Below are 19,336 nucleotides of genomic sequence, written 5' to 3'. Positions count from 1 at the left end.
TTCAATGGGTTCAGGGTATAAAAAAATGCATTTATGCCTAAATTTCGGGCTTTTTGAAAAGATATAGGGGTGGCGAGGTAAATTTTAACAGGAATCGAGAATCAAGAAAATACATACATATGTATGTATGTCAATGCCAGATCCCAATAACAGGAATTGCTCCTCCCCCACCATACCATGCTATGCTATCAAGGGGTACTAAGGATTCCGCAGAGTACCCCCATTGCCCCCTTCGCTCACTAGTCACTTGCCTCTCTGGTAGTTTTGACACTTCTAATATATATGTAGTATGTACACATATGGTCAAATTAATAGGTGTGAAATATTTTTTGTTTTAAAATGGTGATAACGTCTATATTTTTTCAAATGTTTTCAAAATTCAACTGGCATTCAAAAATAGACATATCTTAGAATAATAAAAGCAAAAAAAAAGTTTAAAAAATAATAACGTTGGATATAATTTTGGCATACATCACAAAATACTCGAAATTTCGCTGGCCACATTAATAGGTGTGCCCAAAAAATTTAAAAAATAAAAAATAAAATTTCGGAAATATCGTGAAATATATATGTTATATTTATATTAAAGTGGATAATACCCCGTATGCCCGCTTTTATTCGCAAAGATTTTGTTGACCCTTGAGGGCATAGACGGCATTAACTTTTTACACCTTTCCACGGGAATGGTGCTCCATTCCTCCTGAATATGATCCGATAATTGGGTGTAATTGAAGCAGGTAGTCTTGGAAATTTGCCGTTACAGGTGTCCCCAAAGGCTCTCAATTGGATTGAGATCTGGAGACTGACTTGGCCACTCATAAACATCAATTATATTTTTATTTAGGATCGTTATCCTGTTGGAATTTCCATTTTAGAGGCATGTTGTCGTGGCCATATGGTAGCATAAAACTACTCAATAATTCATTTTACAGGAATCTGTCCATTATGAAAATGGTCGATAATCCAATTCAAAACCCACGCCATGAAAAGCAGTCCCAAACCATTATGCTGCCTCCTACGTGCGTAACCGTATTTTTTGTATATCTAGGATCCAATTCTTTGCCTTTAGGTCTTCAAACATTTATATTTGAGTCATTCCCAAACAAATTTCTTTTTGTTTCATCACTCCAGAGAATATTTATCCATTTACGCTCTCCCTCTAATTCAAACCAGACCTTGTGAGTTTGAGGAAAATGTTTGCTCATCTGAATATTTGATCCACGCAGAAGAGGAACTCTGCGAACAGCTCTCCCAGGTAGATCCGAGCTTAATAGCCGTCGACGAATAGTTTTTTTCTGATACCATATAGCCCATTTCGCTGGCAATTGGCCCGACGACTGAAAAGGACCCGTTTTCGCCAAGGTGACTATACGGGTCGTCAGTCGGGTAGTTTTCCGCCGGTCTTTTTTTGATTTAAGGGCATTTGTGACGAAGTTCTCCGAAAGTCCCATGAGTGAGAAAATGCATTCATAGGTTTTATCCTCTTCACGAAGCTCGCGAACGAGGTTTCTCTCTTCAGCACTGCAGTGAACTCCACGAACCATCTAATTTTATTAAAATGTTGCAAATAAAAATTTGTATGCTTAAATCTAATTATATTTAACGAAAATACCATCTTTTTTTTTTTTTGCTTTTATTATTCTGAGATATGTCTATTTTTAAATGCCAGTTGAATTTTTAAAATTTATGAAAAAATAATTTCACACCTATTAATTAGACCATATGTGTACATACATACAATTCATACGAGCCGCACAGCTACCATCCCACAAATAAAGACGAGAAAACTACAACCCGGTCTTTGTACTTATTGTCGACGCCACCACTTCAGCATTTGGTCCTTCGAGTTAGATTTTCATCCATCTCCACATACACATCAGCATTCTATCGGCCGTCGAGATAAGTACCCTCCATATTTGCGTTAAATAGTACATATACATATACATATATACATACACACAAATACTGTCACTTCTTATCCCTTGTATGTACATACAGTATGTACATTAATTGTTTGTAAAACAAATAAAGCCGTACAAATTCAACTTTAACATCGTATTTTGGGCTGCGCTGAAGTGGTGGCAATATTTTGAGAATTTATTTGTTAAATAATTTAATTTCTAGACGTTATGTTTAGATGTATGTACATTCCGATTTTTAGTGATAAACTCGATATGCGCGTGATATACCTTCTGTCAAATAAATTCCCGGAAATTCTAATTTGATTTTTTCTCTTTGAGAATATCAAAAAAAAAAATTTTTTATTGCAAATTTTTATTGCTATATGTCATTTAGTTTGGTTACGGCGTCATTACGAACAAGTCAACCTTTTGTGTGCGTTGCGATTTTTACTATGGATAAAAATATCGAATAAAGAGTTTTGTGTGAAATTTTGTGTTTCAAACAAAATTTCTTCTGCCTAACCGTTGAAAATTTTGAGAAAACCATTTGGTGATTCAGCCATGTCGAAAACTCAAGTTTACGATTGCACGCTGGGCGGAATCGCCAAATAATTGGCATAAAGTCGAAAAACGCAGATACCGAGCTGAAACTTTGTATATTTGATAATTATGTCACTTTAAATATGTAAACAAAATTATGAGTTAATTTGACCACGCCTACCCGAATATTGCATATATGGGAACTAGGTGTATACGTGATTTCGAATAAAATTTTAACTATTTATTCATTTTTTCTGTAAGTAGGCTGTCCAACAGCGATGCATGACAGAATTCAAGTTAATCTACAAATTTGAAGTAGCGAAAAAGCCGCAAAAATACATAATTTCTACTTTATTATAACAAACATTTGATATCGCAGAAACACACAGAAACAAAAGTTCTACTCCACAGAAGATTAACATATTGCACTGAATCTTTTTGGACAATACAAAACAATATAAATATATAACACATAGAATACGTTGGCACAAATTTGTTATTTATTCTAAATATCATGGTTCTCAAAATACCATTTACACAATATTTATTTTTTGCAATTTGCGAATTCGCCATGCGCAAAAAGTCAATAAAAATGTTCTCGATAATTTTTTGCAGGTATCAGCTAATTGATCACTTGATCTAGAAAATTGGTCTCAATGACAGGGTTGCATCTTAAACATTTCTTGATTATTCATTCATATATAGGGTATCTACTTTGATTATGTTGGAATAGAACTTTTAATTGCAACCATGAAATTTTCGACTTTATGCCACTTATTTGGCAATTCCGACCAGTGTGGATTGGTATAAATCGTTCAAAGAGGGGCGAGAAGAAATGAACCATTTACCACCTTCAGGATGAACTTCATCCTCTTCAATTGAAGAATTCTTGATGTTGTTCATTCGGAATTCTTACCGTCTATAATGAATATTATCTTGGCGTCATGAGCGGTTTGAGAGGTAATGTTTGTCGCAAAAGTCCATATATGTATGTGGCGGAACAACAGTTGGCTTTTGCGATCATTGTGAACGAGTTTTTGAACAACAATTGAACCGTACTCTACATATATGGCCCCGTGTGACTTTTCCCTGTTTCCAAAACTCAAATTTGCACTTCGTGGAACCCAATTCGCAACGAGAACTGAAGGCCATCCCGGAATATAGCTTTAACAAGTGTTTCGATTATTGGATTTTTCGTTGGAAGAAGTGTGTTGCCTCAGAAGGAACCTATTTTGAAGGGGATATAATAAATTTAGATGATTGATAAGTTGTTTGGGTTTTATTTCAAATTTCCGTGAACTTATTTGACAAGTCTCTAGATTTGCTCTCTTCTGAGATCGCCGCGTTCATACATACAGACGGACGGACAGACAGACTTACAGGGCTAAATCAACTCAGAGTTTAGCCCTGATCAAGAATATATATGCTTTGTGGGGTCTGCCACGCCTCCTTCTGCCCTTACATACTTTTAACAAAACCATTATACCCTGATTTTTCAATGGGTTCAAGGTATAGAAACGAAGCCACAGGAAAAGTAGGGGAACAGTTAAAAAGTGTATATAAAAAGTGTATAATTTTGACATAACGATGGTGACTGAAAGCACGTAAAATCATTTAAGAATGTTCCTTAAAGTGAAACATATAACTAAAATGTAAGTAAGCTCAGGTAAATAAGGCGAGAGTACTGGTAAAATCCTCTAAGACAGAAGTACCGACAAGTCCATACAGCTTTCGGTCAACCTTCTGTGTTCGCAATCCATTAGCGACTGTAGGTAATCCAATTATGCGAGGCTTATCACAGAAAAGGACTTTAGCGGGCACTAGAACAACCCCATACATTGCGAGATGTGTTAAAATTAGCTTCAAGCTTGAAATAATATTAGCTATGGGACATCGAGGTGAGACTGAAATAGTGCATTTTTATACCCATTCACGAAAGTGCCTTAGTATATTGGTTTTGTGCAATGTACGTCTTGTCCGTCCGTCTGTACGTCTGTCCGTTAAATTTAAATCGATTCCCCAACAAATATGGTTACGCCTCTTTGGGAGAGTGGCGTATCGAAAACTAACCTATAGTTTTCTCATTTTTGGATCGTAAGTATCCAAATTTTGCAGTTAGGTTACCCTTGATTTATTCTACGAAACTGACCAAAACTGAAGTGTCTATGCCCAGTAGGGGCGTGGCAAATCGAGAAAAACTGAAATTTCTAAAGTTTTAGATCAAAACTTTGCTACAAAATTGCTGATGGGGTGTGAATGCGTATTCCGCAGTCGGTACTTCTCTTTAACATGAGGGCAACAATGTTTGGCGACACAGAACAATGGACACCTCGACGATAAGTGTGCCAAATTCACGAATATAGAATTCATCGGCGTTGCTCACGACCAACCCTATCCAAATATTTATATTATTTTATTTTGGATGTCGGTGAGTTTATTTGTCCTGGTCGGTGGATCTAAATTTAGGTAGCAACAACGGCTGATAATCAGAGTGATGGGAGGCAAAATTATTGATAATAAAATTAATGCGGACGCTTTGATCTGCTTTCCAGGCTATAAGGCTAACAGGCTAAAATATAAATATTATTGGAATTACAAGAGTAATTTAAGGCTGATAGGACCTTCTTGGCTCTATTCTTTAGAAACTCACCTTTGTGTAGCTCTCTGTGGATCGAATATCGTTGATGGTCCATGGCAACATCGAAGCCGAATAGCGCGGATCGACGGACGCACTGCCGCGATACGTCAGAGTAACGAGTCGAGTTTTCATCTTAAAGAGTTTGTTTATTTATTAAGCTCAACTTGTGAGTATATTGATTGGGTATACTGTTGATTATTTTTAATATTGATGTTTAAATTAAATGCAGCACAATTTATACTGTAATTTACATTTCCCATAAATATTGTTAGTTCACTATTATTATTGTTATTTCTAAGTTTACTTTACGTAATTTTCGCGTTGAGTTCTGATGTTGTTTGTTTTACAGACTATAAGTGTTTTTTTAACTGTTTTGATTTTCTGCTTGAGAAATAATTAGATAAACAACAGTAAAAGAGCTCTAGTCGACTGCTCAACTACGAAATCTCCTGAACCCTTCGAAGAACTAATATTTCACAGTTCTTCGCGGTCTTAAACTCACACACAGAAAAACATAGGGATGCATGCATAAACACGCATAATTGCTTAATAGTAACTTTTCTTATTTGGTTGACTATGCCCGTAGAATTTTCAGATCGTGATTATAACATTAAAGTACGTGTATGTGCCAAAACACAAGTCTATAGTATTTGAAATATGCCTTTTACAAAGGTGAGGGTGCGGGGTGAATATAGGGGTGGAGGTAAATTACAATAAAAATCGAAATTATATTATGAGTCTACATTTAAAATTTTCCGACCCTACCTCTAAAGGTGTAGGAGATATAATTAAAAACCTAGCTTTCGATAAGGGTTTTAATCGATAACAAAATAATGGGATGAGTTATTGACTTTTAGTGATAAACTCAAATGCGCGTTATAAATACAAACAGTTTTTAAACAAATTTGAAGTCTCTAACTCTTATATCTTCTTAGATCGACGCGTTCAAAAATACGGACAGACAGACAGGACAAAATCCGCTCGTCGTTCGCTCGCCTCCTTCTGCCTGTTATATACATATGTATGTACATTTTAACAAATCCATTATACCCTGATTTCCCATTTTAATGCGTTCGCAATACTCTATCATTTACAAATAAGAGCGTTTACGTTGTACCATACATATAATTTTGCAATTTGTCACACCTCTACAATACGAATCGGGGAAAGAATAGCTCTTTTTAGAACAAGGGTAACAACGAGTATATGTACATATGTATGTTCAAAATCTCTGTCCCTAACTACAGTAACGCCGAAATATCTTGTAGTCATTGAGCACATCAATAATATACTACATTACTTCGTGAGGCATATTAAAAATGGTCCACATGGCAAATTCGACTTAATATATACATACATACATACATATCCATTTGTCTATTTATTTGTATTGATAATGCAGAAACTGCGGCTCATCGCAGAAAGATTTCACTATTGATTTTTCGGCGCGATACCCTGAATAACAACAATTTTCACCGGGTATCATAACCTTGTTAAAATGCAACTTGTGAGTTCGAGCTCGATTCGAATTGTTATCTTTGAATCCGCGTGTACATTTGAGTCGGTCAGTTATATTATTATGGTTCATTTTTTCAGTTCACTTTGTTCTGTAGTTAATTAAAATAACTCGTTAAATTGTACTTGTACTGAGAAAAGGCTATTATGAGCTAGTTACGAAGAATTTATAATTTATAAGGAGAGACGACTATTTTAGTCAATATTTACATAACTTTCTAATTGCATACTATATACATATGTATGCACATATGTACATCTATTTAAAAGCTGATTATGCTCCAATTTTAGAGGGTATGTATGCTATGAAATTTATCGTCGTTATTTATTCGTAGAAGCATTTGCTTCTAATTCAAAAAACCGGAGCATTGGCGCTTCTTAGCCTCTTTTTAATTATTAATTTTTTTTTTTTTTTTTTTTTTTCTTGCACGCGATTGCCAGAAATATGAATGTATAAGCCAGAGCTCGGAAGCCACCACCATACATATGTAAGTGTCAGAGGGCAGACGCACGGAAGAAGCCAGCATTACGAACAGTCACCCCTAAAAAAACGCTCAATGGCAATGTTGGAATTTACTTTTGTATAAACATTTATATTTTTATTTGCTATGGTTTCTCAGTGTGCTTTTTAAGTTTACTTCTACATAGACGCAGAAATTCTTACGATGCACAGAATCATACACATACGTAAACACGTACACCACGACGACGCGTTTGTTGACTGCAAAGAATTGGCCTCAATAGCCGATTGAAGACGGATTCGCCATATAGCTGTGAAGTAACACTGAATAGCAAGAAGCACAAATTACGGCTCAAACATTCCTGCTAGTCGGTATTCGACAATTTTTCTATGACGATACACAAGTCGTCCTACATCCTGTCCGTTGGGCGCATGCGTTGAGATTTGTGTACGGCATTGATGATTATATGATAACGCGGACGCATTCCATTTCAATTTGTAGTTTGATTGATTGTTGTTTTAATCAAATAGAAATTCTGATCACCTAAGTGAGATACGCGTCAACATTTTTAATTAAAATAACAAATTCGCCCGCCAAACAAGCAAAACCAAGCGGGATATATGTACATATATTATTCCAAAATAGCGAACGATACGACTTCATCGACTGACCGCCACAATCTATCGGTTGTACAGCTGATTTCAGAGCTCAGTCCCATGTATTCGTAGAAACAGTGCTGAAAAATGGCATTCTAAATAGCTATCGATATTTGGTGGCGTTAATTATTTAAATTAAATGAATTTAACATAAATTTTTATTAAGAACTTCAAGCATCAATAGCATATCATTTTTGGCAAGTGAAAACATCAATGCCTGGAGCAACAATAAGCCCATTCCACTGTTTGATCGCTTATCAGCACTGCCACCAATGCGGCTTCTTCTTCCATTCCTACTCAGCCAGTTTTGGTTTGTAAGCCAAGTTTAAGATTTAGTCTTTGCTGAAACGCGGTAAGCAGCAGGTGTGTTACTGTTTGATGTTGGCTTACAATCTGCGTGATTCGTGGGTACGCTGAGTATTATTTGACTAGGTGTGCGTGTAAAAGTAGAGACTTTCACTATGGTTCAGCTCCCTAAAGCAGTCAACAGGCAGCTGTAACTAAGTCCAACATTAATGAATGCGTTTCGTACGCGTTGTTGTTATTTCAAAGCTATAAGTTCTGAAGCCGCTTGCGAGTTGTTTCTTTTTTACTTATCTGACGGCTCTCCGGCTGCTCCAAGCGGTTCGCATTCGCATTCGTATATGCTTTTTAAAATTTCAATTTATATTTCGTTTATTTCTCACCGACAATCTCAATGATCGGTCTCTTGCATTTTTAACTGAGAGTGTGTGTGTGCCAGAAAAGAGATATAAAAAGATATGAGATATGATACAATAAGAAAGAAAAAATGGAGACTTGTCAGCGACGGTTTTGTAAAGTGCCGTTAGTGTGTGAATGGAGCATTTAAAATTAATTTAAATAATGAGGAATTTGCTCATAATTGATTTAAGTAGCGCAACAGAAAACAGCACCAGCAACATCAGCAGTAGCATTTGCATAATTTTCCGCACATACACAGCTTTAGTTGTCATTTACAGTGGAAGCAACAAGTGGCATTTGTTGCTACACAGACACCGTTGCATGGTTCATTGTGCACTTAAATATCCAAGTTAGAATCCACATTCCACAAAGAGAACAAGCACAACATAATCCATCAAGTAGGAAGTGGCAATGGCAATCTACCGCATCACCAACAACAACAACACAATCTATTAGTTTGTGAGCAAATTTCAAAATAATTGAGCATTCTAGACAATTTAGTTAAGACATGAAGAAATGGAAAACTGCAATGATGTGCATTATTTGTAAATTGTGAAAAACACACTCACTCACTCAAGAGAGGGACAGAATACGAGACAGTGGTGTAACAGGTAGAGGCCGCGCGCGCAGCTAGCACAGACACAGCACATGCGTGCAGCCTTTCTTGCATTGAATCTCAAACAGACACAGCACAAAACTTTTACTGTGTTGTCTGGTTAGCGCTTTTACGTTAGGCTTTGTTGACATGACTTTTTTCTTGATGTTGCTCCCCACATCCATATGTTAATATATATGTACATACATATGTACATATATACATATGTGTGTGTGCTTATTGAACTAGTTAAATCTATAACCGCTCTGGCCTTAATTATCATAACAATAGACAAAAAGAAGACGAGTACACACACATATACACACGCATACATAGAAACAAATAACCCGCAGCGCCAAACTCTAAAATTTGCAGCGGAAAAAGAAGATGAGTACTGAGAATGAGGCTCAAAAGCGAAATGGTCACAACATAATTAGAACGAGCGAAAGGCAACAAAAGAACGTGCGCGAGTTCAAATGTTGCACAGTGGATTTCACAGCACAAATAACTAAGATAACAAGAAAGAAAGCTCTAGTCGAGACAGCTCGACTACGAGATCCCCTGAACCCTACAAGCAACTGATATTTCAATAATAATTAGCAAACACACACACACACACACACACACACACACACACACACGCATACAAACAAACAAACGCATATACACACACTCACATATACAGGCGATTGCGCTTGGGTTGCGCTGCAGTGTTGGCAATATAATGGCAACTTATTTGTTGAATAATTTAATTTCTAGACGTACGATCGTAATGAAACTTTCAGAACGTAATCATAATGTTAAAATGTATGTGTATACCGAATCACAAGTCTCTAGTATTTGATATACGACTTTTACAAAGATGAGGGTGAGGGGGTGGATTTAGGGGTGGGGGGTAAATTTTAACAAAACCGAAATTGTATAAAATACATCTTTATATACATTTTAAACTTGGAGACTCTAGCTTGAAAGATGTAGGAGATATAATTCTTTAAGTGATCGTCGATAAGGTTTTTTATCGATAAAAAAGTATCGAAATGAGTTATCGTTTTTTAATGATAAACTCGATATGCGCGCGATATATACGGACATTTTAAAAAAAAGTTTAAGTCTCTAGCTCTTATATCTTCTGAGATCGACGCGTTCATACATACGGACAGACGGACGGACGGACGGACGGACGGACAGACAGACAGACGGACAGGGCCAAATCGACTCAACTCGTCGCCCTGATCAAGAATATATATACTTTGTGGGGTCTGCCACGCCTCCTTCTGCCTGTTACATACATTTTAACAAAACCATTATACCCTGATTTCCCATTTTCAATGGGTTCAGGGTATAAAAATGAAGATAAAGATCAAATAAAGTTGAATAATTATTATTGGTTAGTGGCTATGCCTAAAATGAAAAATTGAAGGGCAGGAAAACGTAGACATCTACAAGTTATTTAACTATTGGGAACAAATTCTGCAGCTCAAAACAAATTTAAAAAAAAACTTATGAATATTTATAGTTTAGAAATGTGTTTGCTTTTTGAGGCATTGTGTAATGGCGTGAAATGGACTAGTTAAGTAATTGATAGCTTTGTATTAGCATACAAATTTTGCAATATGTATTTTTAAAATTATAGATGTAAGCTGCTGATGTATCCGGCGTATTTGTCGCCAAAGCAACATGTGGAAATACTGTCTACCCTTTGATTTATAAGCACACTTTAGTATCATTTTCATACATAAAAAAAAAAGAAAATACAACACGAAACCCATGCGCATGCTTGATCTCGTCCGTCTGATCTCCCCCCAATTCCAATAACTGCAACAATTATGCGACGGGGCGCGCTGCGATGCGTGAGCTACGAGCTGTGAGTTGTGGGGTGTCGTGATAGCACTTGCTGCAAAGGTAACCAGCTAACGCAGTCGCCTATTAAAATCCGAACAGGAAGAAGTAAAAAGACCAAAAATAGATAAATTAAAAAAGAAAAAAAAATTATAGATAAACTCACAAACCGGTTACAGTGAAAATGAAAGAAAAACTTTTGCTTACTTATTGACTATGCGTTTATTTTCGTGACGTTTCTGTTTTGTTTTCCACAGTTTCTGTTTTCAATGGTCATTTGATTTTGTTTTAAGTCAATGCGTAGAAAGTGAATTACAGCAGCATCGATAATACGTAAAAAGACAACCAAGCGGACAGTGAAAATCGGATTCGCCAAAAAAGCCCTGTTCGCTGCGTTTGCATCTGCACGCGCTGCTATTAGCCAAAGCAGCAGCAGTCAATAATTGGGCTCGTCTGCCTGCTGGACACGAAACCCTTCGTGTAGCCGCCGATGCGTCTTTTAATTCAAACGGCAACGGCAACGAGAGGCGTTGCAGGAGCTGGTCTGCAGTCCCATTCGCAGTCTCAATATAATTACAGCAGCATGCGTGAGGACGACATCGAACTGGCCATTAAGGTGGTAAGTTAACCAACATTGACAAAAACAAAGAAACACGCCTACCTACAAGAAAGCAATCAACCGTTTCCCCAAACACTGAATCAGTCCTTGTCCAATCAGCTGACAAGTTGCGATGCACATAAAGAACAGATGCAGCCTCTACTAGTTTAATATAACACCTACTAGTACATATACGAGTACAATAGAGTATTTTGCAATAAAACGATTTCCTTAAATAAACAAAAACAACGTATTGCACACATTATTTTGATTATTTGCAACTAATACATACAAAACAAGAAAGAAAGCTCTAGTCGAGACTGCTCGACTACGAGATCCCCTGAACCCTACAAGCAACTGATATTTCAATAATAATTAGCAAACACACACGCACACACACACACACACACACACACGCATACAAACAAACACACACACGCATACAAACAAACGCACGCACACACACACACACACACACACACGCACACACAACACATAAAAACAAACACACGCATATACACACACTGCAGTGGTGGCAATATTATGAGAACTTATTTGTTGAATAATTTAATTTCTAGACGTACGATCCTAATGAAACTTTCAGAACGTAATCATGATGTTTAAATGTATGTGTATACCGAAGCACAAGTCTCTAGTATTTGATATACGACTTCTACAAAGATGAGGGTGAGGGGTGGATATAGGGGCGGGATGTAAATTTTAACAAAAACCGAAATTGTATAAAATACGTCTTAATATATATTTAAAATTTGGACACTCTTGCTATAATGATGTAGGAGATATAATTTTTTAACTGACTTTCGATAAGGTTTTTTATCGATAAAAAAAATATCGGAATGAGTTATCGTTTTTTAGTGATAAGCTCGATATGCGCGCGATATATACCGACATTTAAAAAAAAAGTTGAAGTCTCTAGCTCTTATATCTTCTGAGATCGACGCGTTCATACATACGGACAGACGGACGGACGGACAGACAGACAGACGGACAGGGTCAAATCGACTCAGCTCGTCGTGCTGATCAAGAATATATATACTTTGTGGGGTCTGCCACGCCTCCTTCTGCCTGTTACATATATGCATTTCAACAAAACCATTATACCCTGATTTCCCATTTTCAATGGGTTCAGGGTATAAAAATATAAAAGATGCTAAAATAACAAAATTTGCAATTTACAAAAAAGAGTTTTCCGCGGGATTTGAACTCGCACCCAAGCCATTTTTGTCAAAATAACAAAAAACAAATTTAGCCGGCGCCTTTGCCGACAGCGCTACCGCCTACTGTTAACAAACGCAATTAAAATGAAATGCAAAGATGAGATTGTTGATATGACGCATTATAGAAAAGAAGAGCCAGAGTAGCGGATGATAAATTTGCATTACATACATACACACATACAAATGAGCGCGTGCATAAGGCTGTAATGCTTGATGCTACATATGCGTGCAGACTTATGTACATACATATACAGTGGCTCACACCTTATTTCGTGCAGCTGCATAGTAGAACTTTGAAACCGTATTCCCGCTAAACCAGTAAAGATATCCAAAAAATTTAAATGAGGTTTTATTTATTGGTTATTCATTATGTATTAACACTTTCAATTATTTTTATATTATAATTAATAAGTTTTAAAACTAAAGAAAACTAAAAAAACAGCCCTTTTCCATGTCACAGCTTATTTCGTGCACTTCACTTTCAATGACTTTATTGTCCAAAAATTCTTAAATTAGGATAATATTTTAACTCATTTTTGTTTAATCACCTCCTTGAATAGTGATTCCATCGAGTTTACTCATTTTCGGGTGATTCCGCTGGAGATTTTTGGCCAATCCTCCAACACGGCCGTTTTGAGGTCATTTTTATTGAATATTGACCATTTCCGAATGGCCACGCCCAATTTTGCCCACAAATTTTCTATAACGTTCAGGTATGACCACTAGGCCAGCGGATTTACCACATTTGGACTGTTCCAGATCAGCCAGGACTAGTCAATACCCGGTTTATTGTGTTGGTCATTTGCCTGATGCAATCGGGATCGCCCTTCTAGACCCAGTTTTCCTGCATTTTGGAGCAAATTCTTCATCAAAAAGGATAGGTACATGTTATTGTTCATATTACCATCAATGAAAACTAAGTATCCAACTCCCAAACCCGACCTGCAGGCCCAACCATGCAACAGCCACTGCCATAGGTCATATTTGATTTTAGGTGCTGATCTTGGAGCTCAGTATTTGGTGGGCGCCAGGCAGATTGCTTCCAATCCGACCCATATATATGCACATGAGTCGAAATTTAATATATTTGCGTCGGATGGGTTCCAATATGATTGCCGCTAAGCAAATACCGAGCTCAAAGATCAGCACCTAAAATCAAATATGACCTATGGCAGTGGCTGTTGCATGGTTGGGCCTGCAGGTCGGGTTTGGGAGTTGGATACTTAGTTTTCATTGATGGTAATATGAACAATAACATGTACCTATCCTTTTTGAAGAAGAATTTGCTCCAAAATGCAGAAGAACTGCGTCTAGAAGGGCGATCCCGATTGCATCAGGTAAATGACCAAAACAATAAACCGGGTATTGACTAGTCCTGGCTGATCTGGAACAGTCCAAATGTGGTAAATCCGCTGGCCTAGTGGTCATACCTGAACGTTATAGAAAATTTGTGGGCAAAATTGGGCGTGGCCATTCGGAAATGGTCAATATTCAATAAAAATGACCTCAAAACGGCCGTGTTGGAGGATTGGCCAAAAATCTCCAGCGGAATCACCCGAAAATGAGTAAACTCGATGGAATCACTATTCAAGGAGGTGATTAAACAAAAATGAGTTAAAAAATTATCCTAATTTAAGAATTTTTGGACAATAAAGTCATTGAAAGTGAAGTGCACGAAATAAGCTGTGACATGGAAAGGGGCTGTTTTTTTAGTTTTCTTTAGTTTTAAAACTTATTAATTATAATATAAAAATAATTGAAAGTGTTAATACATAATGAATAACCAATAAATAAAACCTCATTTAAATTTTTTGGATATCTTTACTGGTTTAGCGGGAATACGGTTTCAAAGTTCTACTATGCTGCTGCACGAAATAAGGTGTGAGCCACTGTACATGCATATATGCGTACATACATATATGAGGGCTTTTTGAGAAGAAACAAATTTAAACTTATAAAATTGTTCAATTAGAAAAAAGAATAAAGTATCTATTTTATAAAAATCGAAATATGTATGATAAAAAAAAAACCCGATGGGGATTTGAACCTCCGTCGCCGTAACATAACTTGCAACGCCTTTAGCGCCCACGCTACCGATTTGCTTCTTAAACTGTTAGCTAAAATACAATAAGCTAATAACAGAGCGTCATCTGACAAAACTACAATAACAGCTAGAAATCAATCGCAATTCTTAGAATGCTAAAAAGCGCACTTTTGTAATGTAAACAAACGCTTAAGAATCTGTAATAGGTGTGACCGAAAGCTATTAACGAAAATTACCATACATTTGTACTCAAAAAGTGCACGATCAATATAATAATTATCGATTACTCGATAAAAATTACCAAAAGCTACGATTTCTTTAAAGCCATATTAAATTTGAAATAAGAATAAATGCCCCTTTGTAAACATAGCATCATGTATACGGACTGTGAATGAGTATTCCGCAGTCGGTAGCGCCCGACTGCAACGTTCTTACTTGTTTATTTTGCACCTTTAAAGCATTTTGCACAAAATTAATTTGCGATTTCCCGCAAAGATTTGCCACTCCTTATAAGGTTTTTAGCAATCCTGCGTGCCTCATTCAAACAAAATACCAAAATTTTATTAGCTATGACAGAATCCCCAAAATAATTTTGATGTACATATTATTTTTTATCATGAGTGTATATCTAAATATATGTCAATTAACTTTTTTACTTTGTAATAAACTTCTTAAAAACCCGAAAAACACACTTTTTTTGCAGGTAATCGTTGGCAATGGAGGCGTAGGTAAATCTTCAATGATCCAGCGCTACTGCAAAGGCATCTTCACGAAGGACTATAAGAAGACGATTGGTGTTGATTTCCTAGAGCGTCAGATCGAGATAGATGGCGAGGACGTGCGCATCATGCTATGGGACACAGCTGGGCAAGAGGAGTTCGATTGCATAACCAAGGCTTATTACCGAGGTGCACAAGCCTCAGTACTGGTGTTTTCAACGACAGACCGCGCCTCATTCGATGCAATCAAGGAATGGAAACGTAAAGTGGAAAACGAATGCAATGAAATTCCAACAGTGATTGTCCAGAATAAAATCGATCTGATCGAGCAGGCAGTGGTGAGTGCAGATGAAGTTGAAACGCTGGCCAAAATGCTCAACTGTCGACTGATACGCACTTCCGTCAAGGAGGACATTAATGTAGCCTCTGTGTTCCGCTACCTGGCCACAAAGTGCCACCAGCTAATGACGCAGACCTACGACCAAGTATCTGGCGGTAACAACAGCACTGAGCACGCGTCAACGCATCCACCCTACAATAATGCGCCGACTATCAGCGCATTTAGCCCGACCTTCACTAAGTCAAATAGTGGAACTATTGTCCTTCGTCCTGCCAAAAAGAGCAGCGGCTCGAGTGCGGCACGAAAGCGAAAAATTGTACTCAAGAAGTGTGGCATATTGTGAGGGGCATGCAGAGAGAGCTTCTATCTTTACAGCTGTTGGCAATTAATAACTAGAGCATATTTAACGCCTAATTATTTTAGTGCCTCCACAAAATCAAGTTGTTACCATGTGGCCAACCATGCGTTTGAAGCACAGCCATTCGCTAGACGTGCCCAGACTCCGAAACAATCTCAGTAGTTGCATGATATGTGCAGTGGAGCAGAAGCAAGAGTTGAGGAGGAGAAGAATAACTGGAGGAGGGGATGTAAACGAAATAATAAAATTCATTCATTTTAACAAAAAAGCAAAGCCACATTTTCATCATGGCGTTTCAATAACCTATATTTCGTAGCAATATTTTCGATATTAGTCCACTTTTGAAAATGTAAATTATATTTCTTCAGTATTCAGTTAAATGGGAATAAAATGTATAGTATACAGACCATTACACAAATTACCCTTTTCTCAATATAAAATAGTGTCTATAATTTAACATTTTAATATGAAAATAATTATGTAACTTATTTTATAGTGCTGAACTGCTCCAACTCCACACAAATTGTAACATTTACCAATTAACCATTGCTCAATTAAAAAAATATATACAATTTAAAATATTTAAATTCAACTTGAATCCTGACTCCACATTAGTTTGAACAGTCGTCATTTGTATGTAAGTTACGGTTTTTTATTATGAAAATATTCTTTTTAAGTCATTTATTCTTAAAAATTTAACGATTTAAATATTTGATACAGTTTGTGATTGACTTGGAAAAAAATATATATGTATATGGAATAAAAATCTAGAGATCATGTATGTATTATTAATTTACACCGTAAATTTATGAAGTGAACGAAAACATTCTGTAAACATATGTATGTATTACATGGCTAATAATTTGTATTTCCCTGCGCAAGAAATGCATTTGCAATAATCTCTTCTGATTAACGAAAAAAAATATATCATACATATATGATTTTATCTAAGTGTTGTATGAAATTATATACATATGTTAAAATATAAGTATATGTGTAGACGTTTTCGTGTGAATCTTTTTCCAGTTAGCTTAGGAGAAATGTATAATAATTCGACTCCATATCAAAATGGACGAAACGAGAAGCATGTCGATACGCAATTTGGTTTGCAAAGTGTAACTCTTCAAACTGACTAACAATATTTCCAGAGCACACACTTTGAAAAAAATTAACATAATTTTATTTATTATATTAAGCTATTTATTGCATAACTAAAAAATTATAATTATTTTTTTTATTTATTGATTTTTTATTTCTTAAACGTTCTACAAATTTTTTTATATCCTGAACACATTAAAAATACTCAGGTATATATATAAATATATATATATACTTGTATATATATATTTGATCAGGACGAGCTGAGTCGATTTGGACCTGTCCGTCCGTCCGTCCGTATGTATGAATGCGTCGATCTCAGAAGATATAAGAGCTAGAGACTTCTTTTTTTTTTTAATGTCTGTATATACAGCGCGCATATCGAGCTTATTACTAAAAAACGATAACTCATTCCGATATTTTTCTATCGATAAAAAACCTTACCGAAGATCAGTTATAAAATTATATCTCCCACATCTTTAAAGCTAGTCTCCGAATTTAAAATGTATATTAAGATGCATTTTATACAATTTCGGTTTTTGTTAAAATTTATCCGCCCCCTCACCATCAGATTTGTAAAAGGCGTACTTCAAATACTAGAGACTTGTGCTTCGGAATATACACACATTTAAACAGTATGATTACGTTGTGCAAGTTTCATTAAGAAAAATATAAAACAAGTAAAGCTCTAGTCGAGACTGCTCGACTACGAGATCCCCTGAACCCTACAAGCAACTGATATTTCAATAATAATTAGCAAACACACACGCACACACACACACACACACGCATACAAACAAACACACACACGCATACAAACAAACGCACGCACACACACACACACACGCATACAAACAAACGCACGCACACACACACATAAAAACAAACACACGCATATACACACACTGCAGTGTTGGCAATATTATGAGAACTTATTTGTTGAATAATTTAATTTCTAGACGTACGATCGTAATGAAACTTTCAGAACGTAATCATAATGTTAAAATGTATGTGTATACCGAAGCACAAGTCTCTAGTATTTGATATAGGACTTTTACAAAGATGTGGGTGAGGGGGTGGATTTAGGGGTGGGAACAAATTTCAACAAAAACCGAAATTGTATAAATGCATCTTAATATACATATTAAATTTGGAAACTCTAGCCTTAAAGATGTGGGAGATATAATTTTATATCTGATCTTCGATAAGGTTTTTTATCGATAAAAATATCGGAATGAGTTATCGTTTTTTAGTGATAAACTCGATATGCGCGCGATATATACGGACATTTTAAAAAAGTTGAAGACTCTAGCTCTTATATCTTCTGAGATCGACGCGTTCATACATACGGACAGACAGACAGACGGACAGGTCCAAATCGACTCAGCTCGTCGCCCTGATCAAGAAGATATATACTTTGTGGGGTTTGCCACGCCTCTTTCTACCTGTTACATATATTTCAACAAAACCATTATACCCTGATTTCCCATTTTCAATGGGTTCAGGGTATAAAAATATTGCCAACACTGCAGCGCAGCCCAAGCTCAATTTGCCTGTATATGTATGTGCGTATGTGTGTTATTATTGAAATATCAGTTGCTTGAAGGTTCAGGGGATCTCGTAGTCGAGCAGTCTCGACTAGAGCTTTCTTACTTGTTTAGAACTTACTTAATTACTTTTATGTTTGGCCTATGGGCGTAACCTCATTGCAATTTGGGCTTGCTATGGAAACTTAATTGCTTACAAACTTTTATTGTTGATGGACTACGCCCATGGGAACTTTCAGATCGTGCTTATAACATTAAAGTCCGTGTATGTGCCTAAGCACAATTCTCTAGTATATGAAATACGCCTTTTACAAAGGGTAGGATCAGGGGGGGATATAAGGTTGGGGTGTTCAAACCTAAGAACAGACGGACAGGGCTAAATCGACTCAGCTCGTTGCCCTGATCAAGAATATGCATATATACATACTTTGTGCGATATGCCATTTTAAGAAAACCATTATACCCTAATTTCCCATTTCCAATGGGTTCAGGGTATAAAAAATGTATATAAAATACGCCCGCCGCAATATTCATAATTACCTCTCAA

General features: G+C 36.4%; 2 protein-coding genes across 10 annotated transcripts in view; one reads left to right on the top strand and one right to left on the bottom strand.

Annotated features, from left to right (window-relative positions):
- The window catches only part of plx (PTB_TBC1D1_like and TBC domain-containing protein plx), a 35,319-nt gene extending 29,977 nt beyond the window's left edge, over nt 1-5,342 (bottom strand). For 2 of the 3 annotated variants that reach the window (XM_089261023.1, XM_089261030.1), the window contains exon 1: nt 5,092-5,342. In XM_089261023.1, the coding sequence (XP_089117149.1) occupies nt 5,092-5,211 (120 nt within the window). In that variant the 5' untranslated portion in view covers nt 5,212-5,342. The remainder of the gene's footprint in view (nt 1-5,091) is intronic. The other variant, XM_089261034.1, reaches the window with a different exon arrangement.
- A 2,625-nt stretch (nt 5,343-7,967) lies between these two features.
- Rab23 (RAS oncogene family member Rab23) lies at nt 7,968-16,769 on the top strand. Of its 7 annotated transcripts, none has more exons than XM_089261299.1 (3): nt 7,968-8,063; nt 11,105-11,466; nt 15,431-16,584. In XM_089261299.1, exons 2-3 carry the CDS (start codon nt 11,338-11,340, stop codon nt 16,127-16,129), a joined length of 828 nt encoding a protein of 275 aa, XP_089117425.1. In that variant the 5' UTR covers nt 7,968-8,063; nt 11,105-11,337; the 3' UTR covers nt 16,130-16,584. The 7 variants fall into 7 exon arrangements, with proteins under 7 accessions (XP_089117425.1, XP_089117423.1, XP_089117434.1 ...); XM_089261297.1 differs by having other exon boundaries at nt 8,001-8,074; XM_089261288.1 differs by having other exon boundaries at nt 8,056-8,119.
- The last annotated feature ends 2,567 nt before the right edge of the window (nt 16,770-19,336 follow it).

This window comes from Drosophila navojoa, chromosome 2 (assembly GCF_054131105.1).
Source record: "Drosophila navojoa isolate 15081-1374.11 chromosome 2, UAZ_NAV_1.0, whole genome shotgun sequence".
Lineage (NCBI taxonomy): Eukaryota > Metazoa > Arthropoda > Insecta > Diptera > Drosophilidae > Drosophila > Drosophila navojoa.
This window is presented reverse-complemented; position numbering and strand designations above follow the sequence as displayed.

Excerpts from the sequence above, each read along its gene's own strand:
- Rab23 (XM_089261299.1), top strand. The coding sequence starts at position 11,338 with ATGCGTCTTTTAATTCAAACGGCAACGGCAACGAGAGGCGTTGCAGGA. Across the intron at positions 11,467-15,430 it reads TCGAACTGGCCATTAAGGTG|GTAATCGTTGGCAATGGAGG; the intron begins GTAAGTTAACCA and ends CTTTTTTTGCAG.